Source organism: Camelus dromedarius, chromosome 3, assembly GCF_036321535.1.
Source record: "Camelus dromedarius isolate mCamDro1 chromosome 3, mCamDro1.pat, whole genome shotgun sequence".
Taxonomy (NCBI): Eukaryota; Metazoa; Chordata; class Mammalia; order Artiodactyla; family Camelidae; genus Camelus; species Camelus dromedarius.
Window position 1 is genome coordinate 52,936,410 of NC_087438.1, and position 26,579 is coordinate 52,962,988.

Sequence of the window (26,579 nt, forward strand, 5' to 3'; positions counted from 1 at the left end):
CCTGTAGTGTTTGTGTAGAGAAATCAGCTCTGAGCCTTGTTCCTTTGTAACTCACTCTTTGTTTTTCTCTTGCTGCCTTTAGGATCACTTCTTTATTCTTGACCCTGGCCATCTTGATTATGATATGTCTTGGAGTGGGTCTGTTTGAGTTCTTCGTGTTTGGGACCCTCTGAGCCTTCTGTACTTGGATATCTGATTCCTTCTTTAGGTTTGGGAAGTTTTCAGTCATGATTTCAATCCCCTTTGTTCTTTCTTCCCCTTCTGGAACCCTTATTATGCGAAGATTGGCATGCTTTATATTATCCCATAGGACCTGCTTTGTACATCCTTTAGGTCAGCTCTGATCTCAGCAAATGAGTTTACTAATTCTACTTGGTTCTTCTTTATAGCTTCTATTTCATTTTTGACATATTTTATATCTCTAAACACTATTTCTTTTAGTTTCTTCAGTACTTTGATCACTCCTTTTTTGAAATCTTGATCTAGTAGGCCATCAGTGTCTATTTCCTTGATTGTGCTTTCAGGGGATTTCTCTTGATCTTTTAATTGGGAGTGGTTCCTCTGCTTCTTCATATTGCTCATATCTCTCTGGCACCAGTGGGCAGGCAGGTCACTCCCCCTTCCGATGCTGCACTCAGTTGCTGTGCTCGGGTGAGGCAGGTGGGCGGATCGTGCCCCCTCCCAGCACAATGGTCAGGTGCTGCGTTCCTGCCAGGAAGGCAGGTGGCCGCCCGCCCTCTCCCTGCACTGGTCCCTCCGCTGCTCTGTGCAGCTCTCCTCTCTGCCTCGGGTTGGCGCTCTGTAGGTGGGCTTGGGGAAGACCGTGAAACAGCCCCACCCCTGCTAGGGGCCAAATCTCAGCTCCTTGTTTGTCTTGGTGCTGCAAGTTCTCTGAGGTGCGGGGGCAGAAAGATCCTGTCTGCCTCCGGCTGTAAACAAGTCTCAGTCCTGCCTAGGAGGTTGCTGAGCACACCCCCCCCCCCCGTGCTGATTCAGGTTTCGGCCCCGCCCCCTGCCCAGGCGCTGCACACAGGAGGATATGGCGCACAGGAGGATATGGTGGCTGTGCCTTCGCCCCGCCTCTCTTCTCCTGAGAAGCTCCAGTAATGGCACCGTGGGTCTGAGGAGACAAAGGCTATGGCGTCTCTCCCCCCAGGGCACACCAGCTGTGTTGCTTTGCTTTTTTCGCAATTTATGGGGGACCGAGGTTGTTCTGCTCCGTATCCCCTCCCAGCCACAGTGCTCAGCCCCTGCAGTCCCCTGGGGCTGACTCAGTGCAGCCGCCCCAGTCCTCCGCCCTGCTCGGGCAGCCTGTCCCAACCCCCAGCTGCCGGCTCATGTCTTGGGCTGGGTGTTGCGGGGACCCTTTGTGCCCGTTTAACTTAGTTCTGTTGGTCAGGGGGTGCTCGGGGCAGATCTAAGCCTCTGAGGCTCCCCCTCCATCCCACTGGCCTTTCTGCTGGAGGGGGGAGACTCAGCGAACGAGCACTATTCCTCCTTTGCCACTCCCTACCTGCGGGACCGATCCTGCACTGTTTTGCTTTTTCTTCTTTCTTTTTTCCTTTTCTCCTACCAGATTTTTGGCGTCTTTGTTTTTCGAAGAGGGCAATGTTCCGTCGGCATTCCACAGGTGCTCTGGTTGGCTGCATGGGTCCGTAGATGTGAGTTTTGGTGTATTTGTGGGAGAGGGTGAGCTACAAGTGTCCTTCTACTCTGCCATCGTGCTTCTCTTTGGGTCCTTTTTAATTGGATCATTTGTAGTTTTGCTATTGAGTTGTGAGAGATTCTTACATATTTTGAATATTAACCCTTTCTCAGATATATGGTTTGCAGATATTTTCTCCCATTCTGTATGTTGCTTTTTCATTTTGTTGACTCTTTTGCTGTACAGAAACTTTTTAGTTTGATGTCATTCCATTTGTTGATTTTTTACTTTTGTTTGTGCTTTTGGTGTCAAATACAAAAAAACTCATTGTCAAGATCAAGGCCAAGGAGCTTTCCCCTATGTTTTCTTATAGGAGTTTTACAGTTTCAGGTTTTACAATTAAGTCTTTAATCCATTTTGAGTTGATTTTTATGTATGGTGTAAGATAAGGGTCCAATTTCATTCTTTTGCATGTAGATATCCAGTTTTCTCAACACTGTTGAAGACTATCCTTTTTGTATTGTATAATATTGGCACCTTTTAGCTAACCATATATGTGTGTGGTTTTGGGGGGGCTCTCTATTATGTTCATTGGTCTCTGTGTGTGTGTTTTTATGCCCGTATCATACTGTTTTGATTACGATAGCTTTGTAATAGAATTTGAAATCAGGAAGGGTCATGCCTCTATCTTTGTTCTTCTTGCTCAAGATTGCTATAGTTATTCTGGATCATTGGTGGTTCCATATGAATTTTAGAATTGCTTTTTTTATTTCTGTGAAAAATATCATTGGAAGTTTGATAGGGATTGCATTACATCTATAGATTGCTTTGAGTACTATGGATATTTTAACAGTTTTAATTCTTCTGATCCATGACTGGGATATCTTTTGTAGTCTTCAGTTTCTTTCATCAATATTTTATAGTTTTTGTTGTACAGATCTTTTGCCTCCTTAGTTAAATTTATACCTAGGGCTCTATCTTTTATAATGTATGTGTCTGTCAGAAAAGTTTTAAAAGCTACTGAGATGTAAATTCATGTGGAAAATCTAGGCCAGGACTTAGCCCAAGAGATCCTCAGGTGAAAGCTTTTGTTTTTTTCCACCCTCCTTTATTTAGGCAATTCTTTTTTGACTATGTTCAGGTAATAATATGTGCCTAAAAGCAGTCAGGGTTCAGGGAGAGAAATCAGTAATTCATACTGCCTAAGGAATGTAACAGTTTATAAATTAAGAAGGCTATACGTTATGACCATACACAAAAGCATAGTAATTTAACGTGCTAATAAGGATGACAGCACATTATTTTCAGCATGACATTTTCCTGATTCTATTTTATTTTATTTAATGTGAAGAGAAAGGAAATTCAACATCAAGAATGAATTTAAACTTTTATTACATATCTAGTTTTATATTACTCAGTAATTGATACCAGCTTTTTCTACAGTTAGGTGTGTAACAAAGATTATGGCAATGAGAGAGCCTGAGGACTTGCCAGTTTTTGTTGAAATGTTTATGAACTAATGACCTAATGAACTAATGTTTTCTGTACCATATTTAATTTTATTTCTCCTGTCTTGAAAGCTCATTATTAATTTGTGTTTGTTGTTTGAAGATTGCACTTATATTTAGCCAAAACCCTGTTACCATTTTTCATATGTTGTAGTAAATGATCAGATCTTGGTATTCCCAGCTGAAAGGTTTTTTCACTTTCTTTTACATGGGGACCCAGCTAACAGGGACAAATGGAAAATCTGCTGAGAATACCATGCAGGAGTTATACCTTAAGCTTTATTTACTGACACATTTTAAAACTTTTCTGAATCCACATTCATACTTGTCTTTAATGGCTTGTGTTGACCTTAGACAATGATAACTTTACTAGTAGTTTGGTTTGAGCCTGACTTTGAGGATAGGTTATATTTTTTATGGAAAGTGAACTTTGATATTTGGAAGAAATACTGATTTTAATATTTTAAACTATACTAGGTAAATCTTACTTTTTATACAATTTTGAGCAAATATAATTTTTATATATGGTGAGAAATAGATCTCTTACAGAATTAATTTAAATTAAAGTAATAGAGCTTGACAGGCAGATTAAACTGGTAGTATTGTAGAAATTTAAACAACTTTAAGAATAATCTGCTTTACAGATGCTTTGTTGCAATAGTTTTTTTTTTAAACTAATGATAAGGAAATTTTTGCTTTAGAATGAAACAAAAATAATTAAAGTTCTTGAAATGATATTATGCATAGTCAGCCTGTTATTACGTATATGATATAAATATTTGATGCCTGATATTCAGCCAAAGAGATTTCATATCATACATTTCCTTTTTTCCCCCAGAATTATAAGACCATTAAGCCATCTTCTGAAATAGTTCTGTAAATTTAAGTAAGAGTAGTCTTGTTTCAGCATATATGTGCATTTCTTTTGAGTTTTTGTCTCATCTGGACTCTATATTCTTTCTAGGATACAGTAACATAATTTGATAATGTGAATCAACAATGTGACTAGATAATAGGAAAATTTATTTGTATAAAACCTATTAGACCTCCTTTATAGTAGTAACTGAAAGAGAAGAAATGTTCCCATGAATGTAGAAAAGGGAGAGGAGCAAATATGTGGAATTTTGTTATTTTCTTCATAATCATACATTTTTTCATTATGAGTATTTCTATATGAGCCTAGTCATTCAGATGAAAAAAGTTAAATATAATGAAATTTCATTTGAGAATTGTTGTAAAGAAATTTCTTTTTGTTATTCAGCAGATGTTAAGTATCTACTCTGACTTTTAGCAATCTTGATCTGCTTAACTGAGTCTCTAGATCAGGGGGTTGGCAAAACCTTTCTTGTAAAGGGCCAAATAGTAAATATTTTAGACATGTGTGGGCTGCATGGGCCCTCTGTCACATATTTTTTTTTTTCTGTTTTAAACAGTGCTTTAAAAATATAAAAATCATTTTTAGTTTACTTACCCTCTAAAACAGGCCAGAGGCAGTATTTGGCCTCCAGGCCATAGTTCGCCAACCCTACTCTAGGTGAATAAAACTTACTTATTCAAGTACCGTTTAAAATTTTATATTAACCATTTAACATTTAAACCTTTTTCGCATCTTTTTGTAAAGATGGATGTTTTTAAAAAAGCTTTTTATTATGGAAAATGTCAAATATATATAAAAATAGAGGATATAGTATCATAAATTTTCATGACACCAAATTTTAACAATTACCAACATAGGACCAATCTTATTTCGTCTGTACCTCCCTACCTTATTAGTTTGGAGCAAATATCAGGTATCATATCATTTCATTCATGAATATTTCAATATTGTGGGGTTTTTTAAAACTATTTTTTATCTCCTTTTCCCACTGCCATACTGTTTTGATTACTGTAGCTGTATGGTTAAGTCTAGAAGTTAGGTGTGGTAAATCCTCCAATTTATTTCTTCTTGTTCTTGGATTTTGGTCTTTTGCCTTCCCAAACAGAATTTAAAATTATTTTTTCAATTTTAGGAACAAGCTTGCTGGGCTTTGATTTAAAATTTTAAAAATTTTTTTTGATTGTGTTGACTCTGTGGATCAATTTCAGGAGAATTAACATTTTAACAATAGTTTTCTGATCCATGAACATGGTGTATCTCTTTTGGTGTTTAATTTCTTTCATCAGTATTTAGTAATTTTCAGAGTATAGGTTTTGTATATCTGTTGTAAAATGTATTTCTAAATATTTCTTGTTTTTTTGCTACTTTTGATAGTTTTAAAAATATAAATTCTATTTTTTTTGCTAGTATGTATACTTTATAATCAGTGATCTTTTTAGAAAATTAAGACATGAGAGAAAAAGCCTTGGTTCTATGTATTATATTAAAATTTTCATTAGTTTTGTGGACATGTCTTTCTGGTGTGCTTCATTATCTGTAGTAATGTTACTCCTGTCATTTTTCTTAATAAGTTTGTATGTGAATTGACTAGAATTCTTTTGTGGTGTTATTTCTTCAACTTTTTTTTCTGTCCTCCCATTCTTGCCTCTCTTTTTGAGATTCCAGTTCTTTTATGTTACTTGTGTTTAAGATGAGATGGCTTTTTCTATACCACTCTTAAGATGAGTAGGGTTGGACAAACTAGCTTTCTTAGGTTTGTGGCTCTAGGATTCTTCTTCTGTTGTTATATAGTGTTCAGAAACATACTTTCTGAGACCTTTTCTCTTCTCCTTCCCTACTTTTATCTAGACCAGGGTTTTTCACCTTCTGCAATATTAGCGTTTTTGGTCAGATTATCTTTGCTTTAGGGGATTGTCCTGTGCATTGTAGGATGTTAGCTGGCATCCTGGCCTTTACCTCCTGGATGCCAGTTACCACCCTGTAATCCCTACTCACCCAATTATAAACAAAACTGTTTCCAGACATTGTCAGATGTTCTCTGGGAGTCAGAATCATTCCAGTTCTAGACTGTCTTTCCTTTACCCCTAAATAGCTCTGTACTGCTTGTTTTAGATTTCTTTTCCTAGCAGTTTCTGCTTGCTGTGTTGCTTTGTCTCAGTAGGGAGTTTCATTTAGTGTTGAGATTTCTGATCTTTGTGTGATCCTCTTGCATTTACCTGTGAATTGTAGTTTGTGAAGGTCCCTCCCAGTTTTGGTTGCTGTTCCACACTGAATTGAACCCCTCAGTTTAAGGAAGAGGGTGGGTAGTAGTACCTATAGACAAGATGTTAAGGGCCAACCTCTAAATTTGAAAGATACCAATTTTATGATTTTTTATTTTTTTCTGTTAGTAATTCAGATATAAGAGCAGAGAAGGTGGTTGTTTGTATTGAAGTTAAAATTAGGATTTTGTAGGACAGGTGTTAAGAGTATGACAAGGGTATAAAGTTGTTAAGGCATGATAAAAGAGAGTGGTTCAAGGGATGCATTGTGGGTATAGACTTGGTAGGGAAGGAAATGGTGCTATTTCAGGTGCTGTTGGGTTGGGAGAAAAGGGAGGATTCAAGAGAATCCTCGTCTGTATGGCTCTAGAGCAGGTATGAGGGGAGTAAGAAAGTGAGAATTGGACAGGAAATTAAAGCCAAGATAGTACACTGAAATTTAAAATTTCAGAGCTAAAGAAGTTCCATTTTATTGTAAAGACATTTATTACGGCTGTGGGAGTGTAACACTGATGAAAAATATTGGAGTAAAAAAAGTTCAGAAATGGTGGGGAATATGTTATGATATTTAGCCTATTATAGATAGAGAAGTCACCTGTGGTGATGGCAAGAGGCGAGTTGGAGGGAAAAGTGTGAACCAGATGGGTAGATAAGCGGGGACATCTGTCTGTAGATGGCAACAAGAAGGCAGGGTTCAGGGAATGTTTTAAGAATGGAGAAGAGAGTGGCTTGCCTGAGCATAGACAACCAGGGACTTTACTTTTAAATTCTGTAGTGTTTGGTATTCGTTGTATGAATACCAGAGGTTGGGTAAACTTCTTTAAAGAGCCAGATAGTAAATATTTTAGACTTTGCCACTCACATATGGTTTCTGTTGCATCTTTTTGTTTGTTTTTATAATCCTTTAAAAATGTAAAAACCATTCCTAGCTCCTGTCCCAGATGCAGCAACCGAAGGTTGTAATTTGCTGACCCGTGGATTATATTCATTATAAATTATCTGTGACTTGTAAGTGATACTTTACTTTGTAGAAGTTGGTAATTATTTCGGTTACTAAATAATTACTGTTACTTGAGTAACAGTAGTTTTATATTAGAAAGTGTTAAGGAGATAATACATATTTTTGAAATACTGTCAGTAATTTTACCCTTTTCAATATAGTAATAACTTACATTTCTGAACAGAATTTTCACCTTTTTTTTTTTTTTTTTTTTTGGTGCATTCAAGTTGAGTCAGCAGATACTGGAGTTATTTGAATCCTGTCAGCAGCAAGTAAGTGATTTAAAGAAGAAAGAACTCTGTCGAACAGAGCTGCAGAGAGAAATTCAGCTGTTATTTCCACGTATGTTTCCCTGTTTTGCATGCCCTTTAAGTACATGCATCCCTATTTTTAAATTTTAAATAATACCTTATAATTCTCTTCTGTTTCTCTAGAAAGCAGGCTTTTTTTAGTTGGGTCCTCTTTAAATGGATTTGGTACTCGGAGCAGTGATGGTGATTTATGCCTAGTTGTTAAAGAAGAACCAGTAAGTAATGAAACATTTATTCTAAGTGTGTTTATCATGTTAAGTCATTTAAGAAATTTCATATAAAAGTCATTGAGGAAAAACCTGTTTTGTTTTAATTGCTTCTTTGGATTCTCTGTTTATAGTAATTCAAGGAAAGCCAGGAAATGCTTCTTTTTCTTTTAAGGCATGTACACAATAAGCATAACAAATTCTGGCATTAATTTATTTCAAAGTTGTTAAAATGAGATGGCTTCACTATGTGTTTTTAAAGAACTCTGCCTCTGTGAAATGTCATTGGGTATGATATGTTACCAGGGGCAGTAATGAGGAAGAGCATGTCTTTATCTTCTTAATATATATTCTTCCATTTGAGTTGTAAGTGATTCTATTTTTAAGCTTTATTATTTCCCTCTTGAAAATACAATAGGATTTGGAGTACTTGTTTGGGGAATTCAGAAAGAGAGTTCGCTGAAGTTAAAATAAGCCTATTGTGATTTGAAGTAATTTTCTCTGATATTTTGACTTTGTTTCTTCTTATTTAGCAACCAAATTTTGTTATTTAGTATTATGTCTATTTGAATTTCCTATTAACGGATATTTTTGTGTGTCCTTAATTCTACAATAATTGGTGTTCATTAAGCTGACCTGAGCAGGCTGTTTAATATGCTGAGGTCTCTGAATTACCAAAGATTAAATTAATTTCAGCATAATTTTATTATGCCTTATATTCCACCTCTTAAAGAATATAAGAACTCTATTGAATGATAATACGTATTTTTACTGTTCTTATTAGTCCACTAACAAAATTGGTTTCTAGTTACTGCAAATCAGAAAGAGATTATTCTAGGAAAGAAACTCAGTATTTTTCTAGGCTTTGAAATCGTATAAAGGAAAATGGAAAAAGAAAAGAAAGGAAACCTCAGAAATAATAAACACAGTGGAGAATACTAGAGTTTTAATTAAAACTTTCTCTTATGCAATTAGATTATACTTAGGTACATCCCACTGATCCTCTAGTCTTATTCATATGTCTGAATCATGTTATCACAACTTATACTGAAACACCATGGATTTGAACCTTCTTTAAGCAACTCACAATTTAGATAGGGAAATAAAATAGGTTACAGAAAGTTAAAATTCTGTTTTGTTTTTTTTTTGGAGATGATTGCTTTTTATACTAAAGGAAGAAATGACATATGGATGTTTCAGTATTTCTTTTAAAACTGTGCTTTTAAGTTTAAAATCAGAAATTGATTTAGAAATACTGATGTAAAAGTGTAAAGGTTGACTTTTTAAATAATATAATTTAGTGTATATTGAAAAATAACTCCAAAGAAAAGTATACTTTGTATGTTTCCTTTTAGGTGAGATACATTAAGAAAATAAACACTAAGTTTAGAAAGATAATGAAAAAACACTTTATTTTTAACTTTTCAGTATTTTTTTCAGGTAAATCAGAAGACTGAAGCACGGCATATACTCACCTTAGTCCATAAACACTTCTGTACTAGACTTTGTAAGTCTCACATGCCTCATGTTCATATGTCATTGACATAACTATTTATTTAAAATGTCTCTCACTTTATTTTCTGGTTAGAATCGTTTGTTTTCTGGTTAGGTTAGGTATAATGTGGATCCTTTTCCCCAAATAAACTCCTTTTAACTTTTGATTAAGAAGATTAACCATTTATTCAACAATTCCTTATTGAGTTTATTTGCAAGCTTTCCAACTGAAAGTAGTGGGGAATTCAAAGATATGTAAGCTTCAGTTATTTCTCTCAAAAGGTTGTAGACTGTGAGGGAAGCTAAAGCATGAATGTACATAGCTATAATGCAGAGTATCTGTGAGAAGCCAAAAGAATTGTACGGATAAAATCTTACAGATATTCACGTGAGGAAGAGAGAATTTCATCTGTTTTGCATTGTTTTAAAAACATGAAGCCCAAGTATATTAATCTAACAGAAAGCAAAATTACTGACTTAGGCCATTTTATTGGAAGATTTTATTCTTTGAATAAGCTGACTAAGCAGATTTTAATCCACATGTTAAGCCAGCCATTTCCAAGAATATTGTCGACAGTTGAAATCACACTTTTTTGTTTTTTTGAAGTCACACTTTCAGATGTTGGAAAGACATTTTGTCCATTTACTTAACAAATATTCTTATGTGTCAGGCTTTGAGCTGGAAAATACAAAGTTACTTAGCAAGTTATTGCCCTTGAACAACTTATATCAGTTGTAGGAAAGAAGTAAGTCAAGAAATTTATTTCTGTAGACTTGAATTTTCACATCTGTAAAATAAAGGAGTAATTTGTACCTTAAGTGAATTTGTAATAACTATTATTAGAGTCATAAAATATTAAAAGTAAAAGGGACCTTAGAGATCATGTAATTCAAATGAAAGTGTTGGGGTTTTTTTGCGTGGGGGGGGTGTTGTTATTTTTAATAGTTAAGGAAACTGGTAATCAGTGGGTTTAGTAACTTGCCTGAGGATTATAATTTGTTGGTGTCTGAACCTGTACTTGGAACTCAAAACTTTTAACTCTTAATCTTATTTTTCATCTAACTTCACTGAATTCCTGCAAATAATTCTATTTGAAACTTGATACATTTTATGATTTTGGTGTTAAAAAGCATCATAACAGAGAATTTTTAGTTTTAAAATGTGGTGTTATGTTTTTCTTTAGTTAAAACAGTAGGAAATTGTTCATTTGGGAAAAGTTTGCAGTTTCTCTCTTACACATTTCTGTATTTTCCTTAAATTTCTACAATAAACGTGTATTTTGACTCAAAAAAAAATTTGTTTTTTAAGTTCAGTGGAATAAAAAGTATGTATATACGTGTTCTTCTTAGAGATCATACTTATTTGAATGTATTACTGCCCCATGTATCATGTTGCCAGCATTTCCACATTTAAGATTCTTCGTAAATATGATTTCTGTGGCAGCCATAATATCTTGCCATGTGCTGTCCCAGAATTTAGCTATCCTCCTGCTACTGGCCTAGATATTTCTCACTCATAATGCTCTGGTGAACTTCTTTATAGATGTTATTAGATATTAGACCACATTTCTGAAAATAACCCTTTAATATGTAAGATCCTCTACATGGTATTGGAGTCTCCAGTCTTAGAAGAATTTGGTAATATCCTTTTGTCTTTGCTTTCTCTCTCAAAGACGGTGCTTTCTTAAATTGTTTTAGCTAACTAAAATACTACTTTTAAGAAATGTGCATTGAACCACTGAATTTGAGAAGCATTTACAGATGTCCATAATATCTTTTATCCTTCAGCTGGTTACATTGAGAGACCTCAGCTGATTCGAGCTAAAGTGCCAATTGTGAAGTTCAGGGATAAAGTCAGGTAAATAATTATTGAGTTCTCTTTTTTCAGTTGCTTTAGATAATTTTTAGGTATTCTTCTGAGGTAGATAATTAAGACATTTAGGCTGTAGCCTAATAGCTTATGTTCATCAGTTTTTAGAAGTGATTTGGTCTTTGAAATGATTTTCTAAAGTAGCCTGAGCAATTCTTCATGCTTGGAAAGGCAATTTTTATGAATATGAATGCATAAGAGCTTTTTAAATTAAAATTGAGATTATACTTCTTTACTTAACCATATATCATGTATACTTGCTTCTATCATTGAATATCTTCTGTCTTCATTTTTAGTTGCTTTACAGTATTTCATTGAGTGAATTTATTGTCATTCACTTAACCGTTCTGTGTTCAAATAAGCATGTTGTGTGTAAATTTCTTTGCCATATTAAAGATTTTTTAGTATTTCCAGAAGTAGAATTTGAAGCAAGTACTGTGGATATTTTTAAAGCTCTGAATTAATATTTTTGGAGAATATTTTAATTGCAGGCTAGTTCCCATCTAAGTGTTTTTTCTTCTTTGTTGAGTTATATAGAGGAAGTGCAAACTGGTTTCAGTGTTAGATTTGTACAAACACAGTTAAAGAATATAACTCTTTGGCTTCCCAAAGCCAAAGATACATTGACATCTGAAGTCTTAATACCACTGTCCATTTTTATTAATGTGCATGGATAATTGAAAGGTAATAATTTCTTTCCTCATAACAAGAAAATCTGAAGTGGTAAATTTCAAATTTTACATTTAAAAGATTTGATTAAGTTTTTATTTTGGGTACTTTTCACAGAACAATTCATTGTTCAGAAGTTGGACATGATAGTACATAGGCTTGTTACTTATATATTAAGTAATCTTTTTATTTTGAGTTTAGCTATTCTTTATAGATCCCATCATTATTGCCGTATTCTCTAAATTGTGAATTGCATAATCTCTTTGCTTTCAAAGAAGTATCCCTTCTGTTATGTGTTTGACTGTAATAGTTCTTCCTAGATATCAGTAGCTAAATTTGGCATGATATTATAATTTACCAACCCTTTTGGAGGGAATATAAAATATAGACAGAGCTTTTATTTTTTCACATGTACTTAATTTGGCTTTTCATTCCTATTATTTTAAAGCAAATGATGCTCTAGTTCAAAATTGATTGAGAATGTATGACTTAGTGGGGTAACTTGTCCAGAAGTGTGTTTGGTCGCATAATTTTATCTGAAAAGGATTGTAAAATTAAAACTTCGGTAAGGAATAATTGGAGCCTTTCTGGTACATTACTGATCTTTCAACAATAATCTTGATTTATATCTTTAATAGACACTAAATCATGCTAAAAGTATGTTCATTCTTATTTCTTTAGTGCCTCATTTAAAGTCTTTGGGCCTGTGCTATTTTGCATCATTGGATGGATGGATGGATATGAATTTAGTTACTAGGGAGTTACTTTAATTTGTACTTGAGCTGAAGTTTATTTCTTTTTTTAAAATAGTTGTGTGGAGTTCGACTTGAATGTAAACAATGTTGTTGGAATAAGAAACACATTCCTTCTCAGAACTTATGCATACCGTAAGTTTTGTGTTTATTTCCAAATTATCACATTCTTTATTCCTTTATAAAGATGTGTATAGTAAATATTGACACCTCTTTAATTGTGTTTATGTACATTGGGTCTCATTTTCTGATATGTATAATATGTTGCTGCACTAAAATCATATACTACCAGAGTTATAAGTCAATAAAATGAAGTTTAATAATTGGTAATTTTTAAAAGGTAACTAAAGTTTGCTTCAGAAGTAAGACACACTTATGGTGAACACAGTGTTTAATAACAGGAGGCATTGCTTTTTCTATTGGCATGTAGTTGGGAAATAAAAAAATAAAACTAATGCAATTTCAAAGAAACTGTGGTATCTTCTTACCCTGTTTAAGTTTTAATTTTACTTTCAGTTGAAAATCGAGTTCGTCCGTTAGTACTGGTGATTAAGAAGTGGGCGAGTCACCATGAAATAAATGATGCCAGTCGTGGTACTTTAAGCAGCTATAGTCTTGTATTGATGGTTTTGCACTATTTACAAAGTAAGTATTATGAAGTTTTTCCCAATTCTTAAAATGGAAATGCATTTTTAACTTCATTATGGGATCTTTCTTCCCTGTTGACCTTCTATTCAAATATCATTGTTTTAAAAAGTTTTTTCTAAGGCCCATAAAACCACATTTCCTATTTTGTTGCTTTGAACAAATATTTTAGTAATGTTACCCTTGGAAAACATTATAAAGAAGTTTCATTGTGTTTTTATTTTTTGACAGTTTCCTATATTCACTTTTGTATTTAAAAAACTTTTACCACTGTATTGTGAACTCATAATCTCGGGGCAGAAGAATGTTCAGAGGCCTGTAAAAATAAACTCAAGCACCATTCATTACGTTTTTTATTTTCTACTTGAGACAGGAATTAACTGATTTTTTTGTTGATTTAAAGAAAAAAAAGTTTTTTTTCCTGTGAGCTGCACGGACATTGAGTGGAAAGACTTGATGTTAATGTAAGACCATTTACCAGAATGTCTAGGGTGTGATCTGTTCTGGGTGACTATTTCTACAGTTAAGAAAGCAATGTTGTAATATTTATGTTTATACCCTTCGACTCAGTGATTCCATTGCTTGGAATTTATACTTAGGTAAATAGTCAGGGATGCATACATAAATTCATATAAGGCTGTATTTTTCATGGTATTTGTTGAAGTAATAAAAAACTAGATATAATCTAAGTTTTTAAGAGTAGAAGATTGGTCAAATTAATTATGATATCGTAATATGAAATTTATGCAGACACTAAGAATCATGTTTTAAAGATATTTATTGATATAGAAAATATTCATGATATGCTGTCATATACAACATCACTTCAATTTTATTTTAAAAAGAATAGCTATATTTCAGTTTGTGTATATATTCATATGTATGCAAATATTGAAAGGGTATGTGCCAAAAACTTATGGGGGGTATTATTTATGGTCAGTAGGATTTGTTTTCTTTATATGTTACTATACTTCATAGATGTTTTATAGTACATATTAAATAAAAAAGTATATTTTTATTTGAACAATGGAATCAGGTGAATTTTTTTGAGGTAGTAAGAAGACTTAAAGTAATTTAAATGGCCGCAATTTTGTGAATCAGTAATCATCAGAGAGATTAGATAAACTTCCCCTTTGTTGTTGAAAATTTTCAAGCTAATTATAATACATGTACTTTTGTTGCTGACCAGTCTTGGATATATACTAGTTTGATGATTAATTTGCCCCTCCAAAAGGATTTGAAACATCATGTTGGCTATTTTAGGATACTACTTTATATATCACTAACCATTTTTGTCCAATTTTACAGTTCAGTCTGAAACATACTACTTTTGATGCTCTTTTAGTGAACTCTGTTCTCTTGTGAATTGCAGTTCACTTTTATTAAAAATTGAATAGGTTAGAAATATTTTTTGTAAAATACATATAAAATATGTAAAGAATAATGTGACAAACACTCATGTGCTACCACCTAGTGTCTATTCATTTTTTAGTTTTAGTTGTGATTTAAGCATTAGATTTGACTAAAGCATGTAACATTCATGAAGACTGATAACATGTACCCTATCCCTCCCTTTTGGGTTATTAGAAATTTTAATTTGATTACTTTTTTTAGAAAAATGTTCTTTAATCACAGATGCTCCATGGTAGTTTTGCAAGCAAGTTAAAAAATTCAAATACTAGTACTTTACCAGTGCAATGAAATCATGTTAAAATTGGGTTTAGATTTTGTTAAACATACTTTATTCTTGACAGAGTGGTCCTACATATTACTGAGGTGGTTTGTAATTAATGGCACTATCCCCAACCATTTCTAGGTGTTTGTTAAAAAATATCAGCTACCCAGACCTAATGTGTAACTCTGTACTTTGACAAATTTAAGCTGCTCTCCCCTAGAAGAAATTAGAGAGATTGAAATGAGTAGTTACTTTTCTTGTTACACAAGAATCTGCAAGATGTGCTGAGAAGTTCCAGCTCTGCCACAGTGAACTAGTTTTTGTGATTTTGGCCAAGGTATTCTACTTCTCTGACCTTAATGCTCTCATCTGTGACGTTAATAATTGGATTAGATGACTTTTAAGTTTCATTTAACTTTAAATGCTTTAATATCTTTTCTGCCATGAACAGAGAAAGGAAACCAGTCCTCTCTACATAAGAAGGTTGAAAAGATTAATTAAAACTTCCTAGAATGAATTTCTATAGACAGTTACAAGCTGTGTATACTTGAAAAGATGATTGATGAAAGCATGGGAAGACTCCATTGAGAAGAGATTTTAACAGCAATCTAAGATTAAGACTTAATAATAATAAAGGCAAAAGTGTCAATTGATTAGAAACAATAATATGAAAGAATATTCATGGAATGTTTACCATATTACTAGGTATAGAACTATCTCTTAGGCATTTTAAAATTGTTCTTGGATTTTCAAAATTAGTGGTTGCTTAGCGTTGTTGGAAGATCTGCATTTTTTTTTTTTAGTTTAATTTTTTGGTGAATCAGTATGGAATGTTTATGTGTATGAATTTGTAGAGGCCTGACCAGACAGCTCTTATCTGAACTACAGGCAAAGTAAAATCTTATAGATTAAATATAATCTTATAGATTAAATATATATTAAGACATTATCTATTGATCATATCCTGCAATAATAAACTTATTTTGTCTTGTTTTACTTTTGAAGAGAAATTTAAAAGATTGAAGTCCAAAACAAAAAAAACAGATTGAAGTCAAAAATTTTGAAGTCAAAATAGACGTTACAGAGAGGTCCTTCCGAAATGTATGTTGCTTTGGAATAAAGTAAACATTTGAAAAAACTGCTAAATACTTTGAGGTTGCTATCAGGATAGTGTTGATAAATAACTACCATAGTATACTAATTGCTTCTCTAATGACTAGTGTTTTAAATCTTTAAGGTTATAAGGCAAGGGATTTATTGAATGATAACCCTGCTACTGAAAGCTCCCAAATTGCATAGTTCTAAAGGCACTTTATCTAATAAAAGACCCTATACAGTGTTTTTCTTTCCTAGCATTCTAGTTATGAATCTAGAATGAGATAATATTTTTTTCTAATTTCCTGCAATCTTTTCTTAATCCTTTTTTAAATTATAATTTTAATTTACTGGGAGTGTTTTTAAATGTGAATAGAATTCAAGTTTTTAGCAACTAATTTCTAGTAAGAGTTTCCAATTTGACTTCTATATTATAATGAAAATTATTAAAAAGCCATTAAAAATGTTATACAAATATGAAGACTTTTAGAGTTAAGTGACTGGGGCTTGAGTTTATTTGTAGGGACTTCTAGAATTTTGAGCATTTGAATGCCTTTGGGGGGAAAAAATATATATCTTTACTTCCTAAGAGTGATTCTGGTAAGTAATGAGTGAGTTTTTTTTACCCTCATATTCTTAATTTTATACTGTGAACATTCCATACTATCATGGAATTTTATTTTATTCTAATTTTCAACTTGGGAATGAAGCATGATACAGAAAAATTTAAGTAATGCATCCTACTTTGTATATGTGGTAGAAATTTATACATTTATAATCATAGTTGAAGACCATATAAGTTGCTCATAATGGTTGATTATATGTTCCTTAATGTATTCCAGAAGTCATTTAAAATTTTTTTTGCTAAATAAGGAATTAAAAGTGAATTAATGATTCTTTGTTACTAGGTTTATTTAATTACAGTTGACCCTTGAACAACTCAGATTGGTACTGTGCAAGTCTACTTTTATGCAGATTTCTTCCATTATATACATATTGCAGTACTTACTACGCAATCTGCAGTTGGTTGCATCCGCAGATTTGAAACCTCAGATGTGGAGAGCCAACTATACAGTTAGACGCAAATTTTCAACTGCACAGGGATTGGTACCCCCAACTCCTGCATTGTGCAAGGGTCAACTGTATACATAGTGTATTTCTAATTCTTAAATGCATAGTTTATAGTGTGGTCTATATTTGGTCTTTAATCTTAAAGAAATCTTGAAAATGTATTATTTGTATCTTACCATATTCAAGACATTGCATTTTACATTTATTTCTTACATTGTGACTATTAGGCACTTTGCCTTTCATGTTATTCCATCTACATTATAATGATGTGAAATTACTGTTAATGCATTTAATGAGGTTGGATTTAGGTAAAGCTATTGAAGGGTGAAAAATGGCAGTTAAAAATACAATAACATATGAAGATAGTGATTTTTTTGCATGAAATTTTATTTCATAGCATATTTCTACAGATCTCCTGATTTAGATTTCTAAACTTCGCTGAGGTTTTCTTTTTTAAAATGTATTAATGAGATTGAAGATCTTTTTCAGTTTTTCTTTTCACAGTAGATCAATTTCCTGAAACTATCTCAGTTTTGGTATTATTGTTTGAAGAAATTTAATAAAGGGACAGTGATGATAGAGCTGTTATTCTTATGATACTGTACCATTGGACTGTACTTAAAAACACTTTTTTTTGATAGCTACATCCATCTTAACAATGTCCTTTCAATATCTGTAGCACAATCCTTGTCTTGCTTATTTTGTGTGTATGTCTGATGTTGGACCAAATGATGTATGTCCATTTATTGATGACCTATTATTCTAAAATCATATAAGGAACATTTGTTTACATAGAAATATAACATAATTTATTAACAGACCTTAAATGATGAGTTTAGATATATTTTGATTTAAAATTTTTAGGGATCAAGATTGATTTCACAAAATATAGAAAAACTGTTGAATTTTAGCATAAACCCATGTAGTTTCATACCTGGGGTATAGCTGACAAATTATTGCTTTGTAAAATTAATTACGTGAATCACGGAAGCTTAACTTTTTCTTTTTATAGCCCTACCTGAACCCATCCTTCCATCCATCCAAAAAATTTACCCAGTAAGTGTTTCTTATAAATTATTATAATAATATTATGACAAGTATATGTGGAACTATTATATGCAGCGTTAATGTGAATATAAAAGTAGTACTAGTTAACCTTCTAAGTATATGATAACATTTTCTACATAGGCTGAGGCATTGACCGCTAGAATGTTAAAAATATTTCATATACTTTTTCCAAAGACTGATTTTTTATTTGTTTATTGGCAGACAATCTGGTCATTTATGTTAATGGTGAAACTTTTTGCATGATGCTCATGATTATCACTAATAAGAATTAAATATACTCAGTTAGTGAAGGTCCATTTGGACTCATACCAGTTTTTTTCATGCTACTTTTAAATAGAGTTTTAGAACATTTCTTTAGTTAGTAACTGAGAATTTTTATAGACTAACATGTGTATACTTTGAAATCAGGGAAAAAAATTAAGAAGTTGAACAATTGGATAATCTTTTTATCTTCCATTTGATTTTATCAAATAATATACTAAGAGGTAATATTAGTACACTATCCTTGTGTGTGTACACTATTAAGAGTCTGAAGTTAATTAGAAACATTCAAGAAATATAGTGTGCCTACTAGAAAAAGTTAAGTATGTACTCAAACTGGGTACCTATAGAAACCTAGGTAACGTACATATTCATAATCTATATGCATATTTTTGTTTCTTTTCCAGTTTTTGTATTCTTTTTTCCAGAATTTGCTGTTTCTTTGTTTTATAGTCCTGTCATTTCTGTTTTCCTCCATAGTCAATCTTGTTCTTGTTTTTTTTTTTGGAAATAATATTTAGGTTACTTGTTTAGAATGTTTGACCAGCCTTCTGAAACCACATAATTTTTAACCTAGTAATTCATAAACTTATAATAATTCTACCTTGAGTGATCAGTTTTCGAAGAATGTATTTATTTTATATGGATCACCCAAATATAATAAATATGCTTGATGTGAAACCTCAGTTACATGTGATTTACTCTTGATGATTGAGAACTGATGTTCTTGTTTTTGAACATCAGTTACTCTTGCAATGCACACGTGAGGTGCTGGATAATAGAGGATTCACTGTAAATGGAGTCTTGGTGTAATGTGAGGGCCTCCCAGTTTGTGGTGAGTTGTTTATTGGAAGAGACCATTTAATACAAAAACCTTTTGGAATCTGGCTATCTTATCTTCTTACTTTTAAAAACGAATTTCTGCTGTGAAGAACTATTATAATGAGTTTACAGTATAACTCAGTATCAGTATTTATGCTATCTTAAACACTATGAAAAATAAAACATCAGAAAGTATAGAAATAAAAATAACGTGACCTTTTGGGCCTTATTGTTGAATGTTTTCCTTCCTCTGTAAAGTATTAATTCTTTAGCTCATACTGAAAGGTCAAAGATAATGACTGGGTGTTTACTATTTCATTTTATTGTCCCAGCTTTATTTTTCTTCAAGGCCTAGGTTTTAGTGTAGCAAGAGCTACATGTATTTTTCAGCATACAGAAGGTCTAATAGTTAAATGTATCTTATAAAAAAATCCATTATTGTGTATTAAAAAGATGCTTCTACAGAATTTCGCTTAAAACCCTGCACTACATGGAACTCTTTTTACTAATATAAAATACTGATGAAATTTCAGTTTAATAGCACTGTCCTGGGGGACAGAAGTATTGCTTTTATAAGACACTCATATTCTTAGTATTATATATTACTAGTTTGAAGAGCCTCATTTTTACTTCTGTGTGTTTCATTTTTTAATCACCTTGCTCTCTCCCATGGCAGGGTCCTGATTTCTGTTCACTTGCACTACCTCTGACCCTGTACTCTCCTCTCTGTTTTACTAATCTTATTTCTATACCTGTAACCAGGAAATAGATTTAATGCAACCCCAGCTCCAAAGCTTTAAAAAAAAAAAGTAGTACTAATAGCAAGCCCTGCTAGATTTAAGAATGTCTTAATTTAGTTTCATGGGTGGTTACATTACCATAAATATTTAAACATTATTTTTACCGTAAGATTGATGCTTAACATGGATAAGGACTTACTACTCCCTTTTAGCAGGATTTTTTGTTTTATGTGAGACCTGTAAGCTGATCAGTGGTCCATCTGATGGAAAAGCAAATCAACTTGTTTCTTATTACTAGTAGTAACTATTAGTTTTTTAGTATCTATTTTATATCAGCACATACAAATTTTACGTACAATATTTTTAATCCTAAGCAAATAAACTTGTAAGGTGTTCTTGTTTCACAGATGAATCTTAGAAAGATTACATGATTGATCCAAGCTTGATTGACCCCAAATTATGAATGCAGAAACTGGTATTTTTTCCATTATACTATGCTTGCTGCCTGAGGAAAGGCAAAATGATAGTAGTAGTCAGTAACGTATCATTTTATCTAATGTGTGTTGCTTACTACATTGTATTTGTATATTATCTGACTGTTCCTATGTAGATGTTATATACCTTATATACCTTTCTCTAAGAAAAGCAGATATGACGAAATTTCAGCTTGTATAAATAAGTTTGAGAATGACTTAAAACTATAGTAACAAAAAAGTAACAAAGGAAACAAAATTTAAAATTTTGAGTTTTTCTAATATAGTTAAAATAGAATTAAAAAAATAAGATAATTTTGTAATGGAATAAAGTTTGTTTAGTATATTATGCTCTTTTTGTCTTTTTCATGTTTTCTCAAAATTTATAAAATATTTATTAAAAATTGGTATGGTGTTTCAATTCAGTTGTGATATTGAATTTTGAAAGGAAAGGATGAAAGATTATAAACATCTTTATTTTGAAAACTATATCATAGTATATAGCATTGTTGATTATTATTACTTGATTATCAACTAAGAAAACAACATAAATGATTGAGGACAGAGTGTTTACCTTTGAGTTAAAATGAGGTTAAGAAAATTTAAGTATAAACTCAGATTAAACATCTGAAGGGGTCTTTATTTTAATGCTAGCATGAAATTTATGTAGATTTGTGATAGGTAGATTTATCAAGACAACTTACATTTGTTTCATTCCCTCATGGTATTTTCATATTCTCAGAAGCCATTTATGTTAACCAAATAGAGATGTAAGAAAATAACCCTCCTTTTCGTAGTTATGAGATGAAGAATTCTGTGAATGTAGAGTGCTCTGTGCGTTTATAGTTTGAAAATACATTAAATTATACATATCTTCACATAGCAACTTTTTTTCAGGTTTAAAATTCATACAATATGATGGAGTCATTGGTTATGTAGTTTTCAAAATAATACATTGAAAGTTGCAGAAGGTAACTATACTGTGTTACTGTATAAATGTACAGTTACAATAATAATGATGCCTGGTGTATACTGAATAATTAATAATAGATAATACTATTGCTGCTATGCTTTCCATACATTTTATCATTTAACCCTTATAACAACCTTATAACAAAAAATACTATTGTTTTCCTTATATTATGGATAAAGGAGCTTAACCTTTGGAAAGCTAGGGAGCTTGGTTAAGTTCATATAGCTAATAGAAGGACCAGATTTCAAACCTATGTCTGACTCCAGAGCTCATGCTCTTAACCTCTTTATTATAGTACTTCCATTTTATGTTAAATACTTAACATTGATTTCAAAACTTTAAAGGTATCACTCATGTAAGGTTTATTTTAAAGGCAGTTTAATTTTCAGTCTTTAATGTACATCACTGGTTTAGTGTACCACTTTAATGTACCACTGATTAGTGGTAAGGATCTGCCTTCAATTAAGAAATCTTTGTAGAACTTCAATATATCATTTAGTTCTTTCTCTGTTAAGGTAGAACTCCACTTAAATGCTGTGTATCAGTTATCCTTTTCTTTGAGATCTTCCTCAACATTATTTCTAGGCTTTAACAATTCATATTGTTAGAAAATTGTGCATATTAAATTTTTTTGCCTAGAGATGAAAAATAGTCATCTTTCATTTAAGCTATCCATCGTTTTAAAGAACAGTTACCAAGTACTCTTAGCCAGTCTAATTTAGTTCAGAAAGTGCTTAATTGTCCAAATTTCAGACTTTGAAGGTCATATACGAGTAAGATATTATGACACAACCTCAAAAAATGATGGAATTTGGCAAAAGATGTTTTTGCTAGGCAGTTGTATGGGCAGTTGTATGTTTTGCTAGGCAGTTGTATGGGCAAAAATGATGAAACTTTCCAGATTTTAAATAGGTAAGAGATTACCTATTTAAAATTTTCTTAACTCGGCATTAATTGAAGAGAAATGGAAGATATGTCTTCAAAAATACCAGCGTTTAAATATCATTTGGAAAATTTTTTCAGGAATTAAGTCATTACATATTTGGACATTAGAAGCCCAAAATAAGATACAACCTTAAAAAATAATAATAAAATATCTTCCCTACATTAAAAAAATTAAACCAGTAAATATTGGTAATCTAAAGAAAAAAATGCTTTGAGAGATAGATGTTATATAGTATCAGTTAAATTGTCTTTCCATGGATTTAGATTGTAATTTTAAGGCTGCTTTTATTTCTTTGGCTTTTGGATTGCTCTTTATGTGCTTTCTAACATATTAGCATATGCTCTGCCCACACCCATCCTATCTGAAGTAACATATATTGTTCTTCAGTATATAATGCAGTTAGGGAGCTCCTTGAAAAAAATTCTTTTTTAAAATTTTTCTTAAAGCAGAGACTCTTGTAATGTGAATGATAACCAAAAATGGGGATTACTTAAGGTTAAATAGAATTCCTTTTTACTTATAGCTTCTTTTAGTTGGATCCTGTTTGTTTGTTAGTTAATTAGTTTGTTTGTTTGGATTGCTCCTTCACTTTTTCCTCAGTAGGTTTGACAAGACCAATTTTTGTATATGACCTTGAAAAAGAACAGTGGAGCTAAGAGAACACTGGCCAAACTGTTGGTCCAGGGTCATTCAGCATTTTAGTATAGTAGGTCTCACAACTCTTCAGTTGTAATCTTACAGTTACTTATCTGTTTCTTTAAATTATTGAAGAAAGTAAAACATCTTAAGGTGATTCAAACAGTTTCAAACTTCAGTTAAGAAAATGGCTGTTCTGTTTCAGTATTATTTCATAAATTGAATGCTTATCGTGCTAGAAATCAAAATTAGTAAGAAGCTTTCAGAACAGAAACTATTAAACAGTGACCCACTTTTTTCTTTGTCATTTGAACTTATGTTATACCTTTTTGTTTAATTTCCCAGAAAATATTATTTAAAATTGTAAATTTTAAATAATGTCATCTGAAGTCCTAATTTACACTTAACAAGAGACAAAGGGTGGTAGAGGCAGTATACCTGCTCTTCCCCTCTGCCTTTACTCTTTATTACAAATTGATGCTTCTCTCCTACTCTCCCTAGTCTTAGAGACAAATAAGATTTCTACTTGAGTCATATAATGTAATACTAAGTCTGTTAGAAGTATACCAGGAAGTCCCATGTTTAGGAATTCCAACTTTGTGAATTGTGATTGGAGTAGAATTTTTCTTCTGACAGAAAGGTAAATCACTTCTTGGTAGTTAAAAATTGTGGATAGAATTAAAGGTAATGGGGCAGGGGGAGAGGTTATTTTTATTTTCCTGTTCCTTGTTTTTACTGATGATTTTTGAGGACTGCTATTAAATAGATGCACTACCCTATTTCTCCATTTTAACTACTTACTTATTTGGGGAGTCAGTATTTTTTAATATTGCAGTTATTTAGGTATTACTAATTGAATTAATATCTGTAAATCCAAGGTTCATCTGTTGGGTAGTTGAGAGCCTTAAATGTAGTTATCATTCTGCTATCTTAACCAGTTGGATTTTTCTGTTTGTTTTTTAAATCTGTTTCTACTTTGGTGGCAAAGGGGAATATAGAAAATCTCTCTTGAGGACACTGAAATTACGTGAGAAAGAGTATTTTCTTACATATGGATATATATTACTTGAGAATTTCTATAGTTCATTTGTTTAAGAGCCACAACTTGCTGCTAGTAGAACCATCAGATAGGAAAATGAATGGCATACCACAGGCAAAAAGAATAAGTACTCATAGTGTTCTAACAGGTGTCTTTTTTGGGCCTGGGTTGCAAGCAAATGATATCCTTCTTTATCAATACTGTGCTAAAAGTGAATTGCTTACTGGTATGTTTCCTATCTTTGTTCTTTTCCCTGCTTTCTTTGTCTTTTCAAGTTCAACTCATGTTGAACATTATTTCTTTTCCTTCTAAGATACAAAATACAAAAATGAAATACAACAGAATTTTAAAAATCTTAAAATCAGTGTAAGAACTATTTATATATTTAACTTACTTTCATAACATTTGAGAGAAATTTTATGTGGCAGTCGGAAAAAGCTATCATCTAGTCCTTGATACACTTCAGAAAGTACAGCTGTTCTTTATAGAAATAATTAAGGAAATACATTTATAAAGAAATTATGTATTATTGGATGGAATCTTGATATCCACAGTAAGATTTTATTTATGAATTAGAAGATCTTTTGTTGCCATAGGAATTCATTTGTTAACTGAGTGATATATTTCAGCCAAGGATTAGAATATCTTAGTTTTTTAGGTATTTTCTGGCCTACTCCAGTCATTGGTGAAATCTTTACTGGAAGAAAATCTTCAAATTTCTAAATTGCCAACATAAAGAAAATTTTACCTTCTTCAGAAAGCCTTATGTTAGAATTTATAAAGTTTTTGGGTGTGTGTTTAAATGGGCTCACATTTTTCCCTTTTTCTTTTTGACAGGAATCTTTTAGTCCTGCTATACAGCTGCACCTCGTACATCAAGCTCCATGTAATGTTCCTCCTTACCTCTCAAAGAATGAATCAAATCTTGGGGACCTCTTACTGGGCTTTCTTAAATATTATGCTACAGAATTTGAGTAAGTGAAACTTCAAATTGTGTTTATTCATTTATATATAAGTGAATGCTACAAATTGGGTCAGAAGCTATATTTGTTAATTTCAGTGTTGTAAACTATATCAGAAATGTGTAGTTTATAAAATTTTATATCTAATGATTAATTTTTAGAAACTAAATAGATTTACTGTTTCTAGCTAATAAAAAAATGACAGCTCAAAAAGCCCAGTTTTAGTTGATTTCAGTAGTGATTTCATTTTACATTTAGCTGCCTTTTTAACTTTTTTTATTTTTTGTGAGGGTAATATGTAGACATTGTAACAGTGAAGTGTTTAATCAGGCTGGCCATACCTCAAAGTTCTTTTGGGAGTTCTTAGTCCAGATAGAGTGGGGTTAGGGGTTGTTCACAGCTCTTCTTATCAATTTGGAAAAGCTTGAAGGAGTGAATGAGAGGACTTAGGAGTTGTACAGAGTTAGAGGAGGAGGGTACAGTGACCAAAGGTTACCACTTTGAAGAGATTTGAAGAGGGGAGCAATAATAGTAAGAGTAATAAATTGCTGTTATTTGGTGGGAAAAACTGTTTTAAGCACATTATATATATTATCTCGTTCAGTTTATAGATTAGCCAAATAGGTTGGTATTATTTTATGCCCGTTTTACTAGTGAGCCTATAGAGGTGAGGAAACTAGCCCAAAGATCATACAGCTAGTAAGGGGAATACCTCAGATAGTTTTGACTGCAAATTCGGTACTTCATATAGTTTTGACTACAAATATGGTACTTTACTGCAGTGTTCGTATTACCTTATCTGCTATGATACAGTGATTCTAAAGAAACCTGACTTGTGTAAGATGACTTGACTCATAGGACCTGAAAGAAGAAGTGTTCTTTAAATTCCTCCAAGTGAAGCTTCTATCAGACTGTGTCTGTTTTGTGTACAGTTGTGCTTCTAGTACCCAGCCCAATGCCAGATAGTGGGTACTTGAAACATAGTTACTATAGATAAATAATTTTAAAGCAGAAAGTAAGATTATGGATATGAGTCAAAGACCCTTAAGGTGACTTAAAAATTACTGAATTAGGCTAAGAAAAGAAATGAGAAGAGTGCTGAAGAAAGGTAGTTCGGTAAGAATGAAGTTATAATAATCCAGGTTAAAAATGACCAGAACCCATGTGTAAGTCTAGGCAACAAAGATAAAAAAGAAGAAGCCTTCATTTATATAAAGATGAGGAAAGATTTACAATTATAAGAGACATGGGACATAATAGTCTATAAAGGTTATTCTAGAGATAAGATGTTAAAGATGTAGCAACGATAATACCTAATGTTTAGTGAATGGTTACCTAGTGCCCTGCAGTATGCTGAGTGATTCCCACATATTATCTCATTTAATTCTCACAATAACACCCTGTCAAGCTTAAGGAATTTGTGTACTTGAAACTTGCACAGGATGATACAGTTAGATAGGCAGAGAACTGGGATTCAAATTCTAGTGACTCTAAAACCGTATTCTTAATTGTTAAACTCTGTTGTCATCATCTGTGGAGTCATAAATTAGACACTGACAGAAGTTTGTAGAGAGGGAAAG

The 26,579-nt window shown here is 32.3% G+C and overlaps 1 protein-coding gene across 4 annotated transcripts in view; it reads left to right on the plus strand.

Moving 5' to 3' along the window:
• TENT2 (terminal nucleotidyltransferase 2) overlaps positions 1-26,579 on the plus strand; it is a 56,279-nt gene that overhangs the window by 17,956 nt on the left and 11,744 nt on the right. For 3 of the 4 annotated variants that reach the window (XM_010975039.3, XM_064481931.1, XM_010975040.3), the window contains 8 exons: positions 7,519-7,633; positions 7,726-7,817; positions 9,237-9,315; positions 11,091-11,160; positions 12,652-12,728; positions 13,110-13,238; positions 18,092-18,135; positions 24,875-25,011. In XM_010975039.3, the coding sequence (XP_010973341.1) occupies positions 7,519-7,633; positions 7,726-7,817; positions 9,237-9,315; positions 11,091-11,160; positions 12,652-12,728; positions 13,110-13,238; positions 18,092-18,135; positions 24,875-25,011 (743 nt within the window). The remainder of the gene's footprint in view (positions 1-7,518; positions 7,634-7,725; positions 7,818-9,236; positions 9,316-11,090; positions 11,161-12,651; positions 12,729-13,109; positions 13,239-18,091; positions 18,136-24,874; positions 25,012-26,579) is intronic. The other variant, XM_010975041.3, reaches the window with a different exon arrangement.